At 36.9% G+C, this 8,591-nt stretch overlaps 1 protein-coding gene across 4 annotated transcripts in view; it reads right to left on the bottom strand.

Moving 5' to 3' along the window:
• Positions 1-593: 593 nt before the first annotated feature.
• Positions 594-8,591, bottom strand: part of NOX4 (NADPH oxidase 4) — a 182,257-nt gene continuing 174,259 nt past the window's right edge. For all 4 annotated transcript variants that reach the window (XM_069564778.1, XM_069564780.1, XM_069564776.1 and 1 more), the window contains one exon: positions 594-2,739. In XM_069564778.1, the coding sequence (XP_069420879.1) occupies positions 2,619-2,739 (121 nt within the window). In that variant the 3' untranslated portion in view covers positions 594-2,618. The remainder of the gene's footprint in view (positions 2,740-8,591) is intronic.

The raw sequence follows: 8,591 nt of genomic DNA, 5'->3' as shown, positions 1-8,591 counted from the left end.
TCTGTTTGTGTGTGTGTTTGCTCAGTAGCTCAGTCATGTCCTACTTTTTGCTACCCTGGGGACTGTAGCCCGCCAGGCTCCTCTTTCACAGCCTTCTCCAGCTGAGAATACTGGACTGGGTTGCTATGATTTCCTCCAGTGGATCTTCCTGACCCAGGGATCAAAGTTGTGTCTTCTGTGTCTCCTGTGTTCCCTGCATTGCAGGTGGATTCTAACCCACTGAACCCCCTGGGAAACCCTTATTTTGTTCAGAGGTTCTCAAAAAGGAGTCCCTGCTTTTGGAGATTGTGGGCCCACCAAAATTAAATGTAATATTTTGTAGGTGTGTCATAATATTCACTTTAATCAAGTTCTCAAAAATATACATTACTAAAAAGACTAATAACTACAGGTCTGGTCCAAATGAGAAATCTTCATCCCAGAGTGAAGAGCAATTTTCCGTAGTCACACCACTAGCCAGGGACATTAACAACCCCAGAACCGAAATGCCTAAGGTTACACTGCTGCACACTCAACTTTGTGCCGTCTCCTGAAAAAATTCTGCCTGCTTTATCTTTTGCAAACCTAAAGGAAGCTTACAGAGATTTCAAGGATACCATTTCAATTTTAACATTTATTGTCATTAAAATTACTTTTTAAAGATCAGTCTGATAAGAATTAGCCCCAGAGAAAGAATTCCTCAAAACAAAACAAAGCTCTCATACACACAGGATGAAGTCCTAGTTTCATTCCTACTTACAGAAGCAAAAATTACCTATGTCTAACACTCAGTGTTTGAATATCCACTGGAATTTAAATAGAATAGGCAGAGTTTCATCTAGTATTGCAGACCTACTTGGAAAGATCACTTTTCTTCTGCCAGTTTTACTGAAATGAGATTTATTAACATAATCACATAAATAAATTATAATTAGTCAAGAATATTGCATATAAGCCTGTACTAACTCATTTCTTTTTACCAGTTTTCTCCTGTTATGTGTTTTTATGAAAATTATTTTTATTTTAGAAAGTGTTGCCAAGATGTACTGGTTATTAAATATGCCTTCAGAGCTAAATCTGCAGGAACATTGCACATTTCCCATATCTTTTTCTGACTCACTTTCCTTCCACAGAGAACAAGAAAGAGTTCCAACGAGAGGAAGAAATAGCTGTAATATGTTTATGGGCATTTAATGCTAGATGGTTTAGCATGCTTGATTGCTATTGGTGAGTCAGAGCAAAAGGATGACAGTAGAATCCATCATGTTATGTTATATCATGCAAAATTTTAACAAAGGCAACACAAGCTATGTTGCTGATTTCAGCAATGTGCTATATTTGATAGCAAGTCTACAAAAGAAAACCACTAAATTGTAAAAATGCCTTAATTCTTAAGGTAGTGAAATATATTTTCTGAGCTGAGAATATAATGGGCAGGGAGCATAAGCTGATAGGATCACACAGCACAGTCCCTACAGTGACTTTAAACTCAGTAATTCTTTATCAAGACCCAGAATGCCAGACAGTGAATCACTAATATTCTTGATTCAGAACTTAAATTTTCATAACTAATTAAGTATTTCCTCTTGTATAAAGAGTAAAATACAGGTTTCCTATTCAAGGAAGTGACCACACTTTGTCTCCATTATAAACCAATGTGTGAAAAAAAGAGAAAGAATTTATATCTCAGTGACCACTGGAAGACAAAATACCCACAATACTCTTAGTCTTCAAAATGCAGACTAAGAAACTAAAACCTAAAGATAAACTACACTGAGGAAAAAAGGAAATAATAATGGAAGTCAAAATGCTGAAAAAGGAAAATAAAATTATCTGTCTGTATGTCCCTTTATAATTTACATTAATGACATTTCCTCATTAAAATGCAATAGTAATAGATTAAATAAATTGGGAACGGAAAGAAGTGATTAAATCATCGTGTCTAACACATGCCAAGGGAAGGCAGATTTCCCTAGACAAAGGAACGAAGATGAAAGAAAAATATAAAAAAAAATCAATACATATTATATCAGCATCTGCAAAAGGTTCAATGAGCATAAAGCTTACAGATATCAAGTAGAGGTATTAGCATCAGTAGTGAGCAAGCGGCACAAAGTACCCGTATCAACTCAGAATTCTGTACTGTATTTTCAGACACCTAGTATATTGGCCTGGAGCTTTGCTAAATCAATGCTCTGTTTATACTCATGTAGAAAATGTAATCTGAGTTTCAATGCATTTTTAATTTTGTTCAATCTTGCATTTGTTCAACCAAAAACAATTTAGAAGAGAACCAAGGCTATCAGCCTCACAATGAGCAAGTGCAACTCCTCACTAGGGAGTTCTTGAATCTGCCATAAAAATCAACAGTGTGCACCTAATAGTTTTCTTTTAATCTGAGCAGTGAAAAGTGAATAATCACATCAGATATCCTTCAGGGCCTCTTTGGTTTCCAGATTAAATGTGTAATGTGACCTGTCATCCTGCCACATTCTCTCTGCATTTCCATTTTAAATAATCATAAATAAGAAAACCTTGCTACTGTTTGGCACGACACAGCTGTTTGATTCAGCTGCATTTCAAAGCCTTAGAAATTGCACTCATTCCTTCTTTAGAGTCCTTGTTCATCTCAGAGGTTTTCAACTGAAAGATTCTTTATTGTACTCAAATCTTGTCCCATAGGAATTGTTTCGATTACTCAGCTTATGAAGAATCTTAGAAATCGAATTGGGTCCACAGCAAAAAACCCCAACTGTTTTCCTGGAAAGATAAAGAGAGAAAATGGAAGATCAGATGGAAAATTAGGCAGAACATGACAAGAAGTATGTTTCAGTAGTGTGTTTAAAGTGTTAATAAAGTTAATTTCTTAATGTATACATCTTTGTATACAAATAATTTTCCAACCACTATATTACCAAATGTAAGAGAGGATATTTTATTTACCTCATGCTTTTTATGCTAGAAATCAAGAGAATTCAAAAAATATAACACCTATTTGTTAGTTATCAGAGAGACTGAGCAGTCTGCATGTCACTGATGAGAGCAGAAATCAAGTCGGGAGCAGCAGCTGATAGACGCCAACTGCCTCATGTGACATTATGAACAGATTCCCATCCACCCTGGACCATATCAGTTCTTCTCATACTTGATGCTTTACAGACAATTTTTTTCTCTAAAGATCTCATGGATTTTCACCAGACGTGGTGAATAAGACAAAAGACAAGGAAGCTACTACCAATTTGGAAGAATAATTTTAAGTGACTCATTTATGTCCACATTAAAACACTAAGAATATTAATCTGGATATGTTTTCTTTTATTTATGTTGCACAATAATTGTAACAAATGCCAAGCAGGTTTTATTATTCACCAACATTTTAGTAGACAAATTATACATATTCCTAACAAATAGAATAAATCCATTCTATGAAATGACTACTATTTCACATTGATTTCCTTCAAAGTTTGTTGATTTGTATTGAATTCTTCCTAGGATATCAAAATGATTAACAATTCTAATCACAGTTTGGATAAATACAGTATGTATTCATTATCTGAGAATAATTGTTGCTGAACAGAAAGATAATCCATTTAAATGGGTACCTACATTTATAATAAATACTGAAAATATAAGTTTATTGAAAACTTTTAACCTTGCAAAATGAAACAAAGAACCACAAAATAAATTTCTATTTGCACCCATGATGGAGTAATAGGGACTAGATTTACCCTCTTGCATTTAAAAAATAGGACAAAACAAAGAATATATAAAACGATTATGTCCAGATACTGGCCAACAGGCAGCACAGAACTGTTCATCCCTAGGAAAAATGAAAAAAATAAGGTGAGCACAAAAATTGTCTCTACTTGTTGCCTGAAGGCGATTTAAAAGATGAAGCACAAGAGGGGTGGAAGGGGGGAAACTCAAGAGGGCGAGGATATATACATAATTGTTACTGATTCGCATTGATGTACAGCGGATATCACCACAACATTGTAAAGCAATTATCCTCCAATTAAAAAGAAAATTTAAAAATAATGTAACAAATGATTAAAAAAAGAAGCAGAATCTTATAAGAGGGAAACTCATGCAGAGACTGGTGGTCTTACTGAGTTAAAGAGAAAGGAATGGAGTTCATGAAGACTTAAGTAGCTATACGGAAAGTGAGGCGGTATCAAAAGAAAGCAGCTCTGGAGATCTGCAGAGAAGTATCTTCAAGTCTGTGGCTGAGTGCTAATCTCCTTGTGAAGCTGAGTAAAGAACTACTAGGAAGAAGCCGGCCAAAAAATACTGAGTTTATATAAGGTTATCAACAATTCATATTACCACAAGCTAAAATGGAAATACCTACGTATATAGTATATTGGCAATGGATAGGAGACTTTAAAAGGAATTACCTTATTTGCAAAGTGTAGGCAGGATTTGCTAAAGTTAGCCTTAGGCTGGGCTTCCCTGGTGGCTCAGAGGGTAAACCGTCTGCCTGCAATGCAGGAGACCCAGGTTTGATCCCTGGGTCGGGAAGATCCTCTGGAGAAGGAAATGGCAATCTACTGTAGTGTTCTTGCCTGGAGAATCCCATGGACGGAGCAGCCTTGCAGGCTAGAGTCCATGGGGTTGCAAAGAGTCGGACATGACTGCGCGACTTCACTTGCTCACCTGACTTTCAGCCTTGGACTGCAGGGTGCCCTGGACACACACTGTGTGCAAGTGCGCTCAGTTGCATCCAACTCTGCAACACAGTGGACTGTAGTCCATGATGCTCCCCTGTCCAGTGGACTTACCAGGCAAGAGTACTGGAGTGGGTTGCCATTTCCTCCTCCAGGGGATCTTCCTGACATTACCAACATAGTTTAAAAGCAAGCTCTGGAAAGATCAAACTAAACCCAAGTAACAAACTGTATGCCAGAAACAAGTGCAACAGTATTGAAAAGAATAAATAAATTTTGGAATCAGACATCTAAAAGTACAAAACTGTGGTTGTCATTGAGTCACTCAGTTGTGCCCTGTTCTTTGTGGCCCCATTAAGTGCAGTATACCAGGCTTCCCTGTCCTTCATTATCTCACAGTTTGTTCAAACTCACGTCCATTGAGTCAGTGATGACATTGAACCATCTCATCCACTGTTGCCTCCTTTTCCCCTTTGCCTCAATCTTTCCTAGCATAAGGGTCTTTTCCAGTGAGCTGGCTCTTTGCATCATGTGGCCAAAGATTTGGAGCTTCAACTTCAGCAATAGTCCTTCCAATGACGATTCAGGGTTGGTTTCCTTTAGGACTGAATGGTTTGATCTCCTTGCTAGTCAAGGGACTCTCAAGAGTGTTCTTCAGCACCACAGTTTGAGCATAAATTCTTCAGTGCTCAGCTTTTTTTTTTTTTTTTTAAATTGTTCAGATCTCATATCCATACATGACTACTGGAAAAAACATAGCTTTGACTGTACAGACCTTTGTAGGCAAAGTAATGTCTCTGCTTTTTAATACACCGTTTAGGTTTGCTATTGCTTTTCTTCTAAGGAGCAAGTGTCTTTTAATTTCTTGGCTGCAGTCACCATCTGTGGTGATTCTGGAGCCCAAGAAAATAAAATCTGTCATTGTCTAGTTTTTCCCCACCTATTTGCCATAAAGTGATGGGACTGGAGGCCATGATCTTCATTTTTTGAATGCTGAGTTTTAAGCTGGCTCTTTCACTCTCCTCTTTCACACTCATCAAGAGGCTGTTTAGTTCCTCTTTGCTGTCTGCCATTAGAGTGATATCATCTGCATATCTGAGGTTGTTGATATTTCTCCCTGCAATCCTGATTCCAGTGCATGAGTCATTCCACCCAAATCAAAAAATTACCAGGAATGTATATAGCAAGAAATTATGAATTGTAACTAAAAGTGTTAGAGGTTGAATCTTGCCCCCTCCCCCAAATTCACAGGTTGAAACTCTAACCCTTACTACCCCAGAATGTGGCTATATTGGGACATAGGGCCTTTAAAGACATAATTAAGCTAGAATGATGTTATTAGGGTGAACCTTATTGCAATCTGAGTAGGGTCCTTATGAGAGAAGGTATTAAAGATACACTAGAGATGCACATACACAGATAAAAGAAAGACCACGTGAAGAGACAGCAAGAGGGTGGTCTTCTGCAATGCAAGGAGGGTCTCAGAGAAAATCAACCTTTGTTTTTGTTGTTCAGTTGCTTAGTCATGTCTGACTCTTTGGGATTCCATGTACTGCAGCACACCAGGCCTCCCTGTCCCTCACCATCTCCTGGAGCCTGCCGAAACTCACATCCGTTGAGTCAATGATGACATCCAACCATCTCATCCTCTGTCGTCCCCTTCTCCTTCTGCCTTCAATCTTTCCCAGTATCAGGGTCTTTTCCAATGAATCAGCTCTTCGCATTGGGAGGCCAAAGTACTGAAGCTTTAGCTTCAGCATCAGTCCTTCCAATGAATATTCAGGACTGATTTCCTTTACGATGGACTGGTTTGATCTCCTTGCAGTCCAAGGGACTCTCAAGAGTCTTCTCCAACACCACAGTTCAAAGCATTGATTCTTTGGTGCTCAGCCTTCTTTATGGTCCAGCTCTCACATCAATACATGACTACTGGAAAAACCATAGCTTTGAGTATACGGAGCTTTGTTGGCAAAGCAATGTTCTGCTTTTTAATATGCTATGTTTCTCATAGCTTTTCTTTCAAGGAGCAAACGTCTGTTAATTTCTCGTCTGCAGTGATTTTGGAGCTCAAGAAAATAAAGTCTGTCACTGTTCCCTGCTATCACCTTAAATTTCAGTCCCCAGAATGGTGAGAAAGTAAACTTATTTAATCCATCAATCCTGTGGAATTTTATTATGGAAAGCCTAGCAAACTAATAAAGAAGAAAAGATCAGTCAAAAATGATCAGGACAAAAATGACAGAAATGATGGAATTATCAGATACAGTCATTGAAACAGTGATGAGAAACATGCTTCATATGTTTAAGGTTAAGCATCAGCTTGATGAGAAAGGAAAAAGATTTTTTAAAGGCCTAAATGGAAATGCTAGAGATTAAATGCAAATTTAAAATGATAAATATAGTATGGGTTAACTAATGGGTTAACAGAAGAATATGCACTGAAGAAGAAAAGATAAGCAAACTTGAAGATATAGCAGCAGAATCTATCCAAATGGATGCACAGAAAGAACAAAAATTGGGCAGAAAAGTAAATGGAGCCTCAAAGTCAAAAGGGGCAATACCAGGCAATCTTTCATAAATGTTATCATAGTCTCAAGACAAGTAAGACAGAAAGGAAAGAAAAAAAATGAAGAAATAATTGCCAAAATTTTTGCAAATTTGATAAAAGAAACAAATCCAATGATCTAATGAACCCTAAGGAGGACATCCACACACACACATGCACATACATATAACATTATAGGCAACAAACGAAACTCTGAAAATCATTTACAAAGAGAACAACACAAAAGCAGCTGGCAGGGGTAGGGGTGGAAACACATATACAAATAATAAGTAGAAGGCGAAGGAGATGAAAGATGGACTTCTTGTCACAAACAAAGTCAGAGGCAATGAAATGAAATCTTCAAAGTGCTAAAAGGCCAAATAAGGTCAACTATTCTATCCCAAGGAAATTCTATACCAAACAAAAATATTGTAATTTTCATAATTAAAGATAGAATACAAACTTTTCTAACAGGAGGTGAGGGAATTTATCAATGAACCAGCACTTTAAGGCATATAAATGGAATTCATCAGAAATCAGATAGAAATGTAAATGTATAGCAGAAAGTAACACAACATTGTAAATCAACTACACTCCAATAAAAATAAATTTAAAAACTGAATTGTAATAAAAAAAATTGTAGCTATGACATTTTAGAGTAAATACATCATGAAATAAAAAAATTTGTATGCAGCTAGAAAAAAAATGTAAATCTACCCAAAGCTATGAAAGACACCATAAATGGTGAATCTGTAAATAAGTATACTGAATATTTTGTCTAATTTTTAATTTCTTTAAATTATAATTGATATTTAAAACAAAATTAGTAATAAATCATGGCAATTATAGTATATGTAGAAGAAAGATGAATAAGAATAAAAGCCAAAGAGATGTAGAGGGATGGAAGTACATGAGGTGGGATAATATTGTTTGAAATACACTGTGATAATGCCAGCAAATTTGGAAAACTCAGCAGTGACCACAGGACTGGAAAAGCTCAGTTTTCATTCCAATTCCAAAGAAAGGCAATGCCAAAGAATGCTCAAACTACCGCACAATGGCACTCATCTTACATGCTAGTAAAGTAATGCTCAAAATTCTCCAAGCCAGGCTTCAGCAATACGTGAACCATGAACTTTCTGATGTTCAAGCTGGTTTTAGAAAAGGCAGAGGAACCAGAGACCAAATTGCCGACATCTGCTGGATCATGGAAAAAGCAAGAGACTTCCAAAAAAACATCTATTTCTGCTTTATTGACTATGCCAAAGTCTTTGACTGTGTGGATCACAACGAAATGTGGAAAATTCTTCAAGAGATGGGAATACCACACCACCTGACTTGCCTCTTGAGAAATCTGTATGCAGGTCAGGAAGCAACAGTTAGAACTGGACATGGAACAA

Source organism: Ovis canadensis, chromosome 21 (genome assembly GCF_042477335.2).
Source record: "Ovis canadensis isolate MfBH-ARS-UI-01 breed Bighorn chromosome 21, ARS-UI_OviCan_v2, whole genome shotgun sequence".
NCBI classification, from domain to species: Eukaryota; Metazoa; Chordata; class Mammalia; order Artiodactyla; family Bovidae; genus Ovis; species Ovis canadensis.
This window is presented reverse-complemented; position numbering and strand designations above follow the sequence as displayed.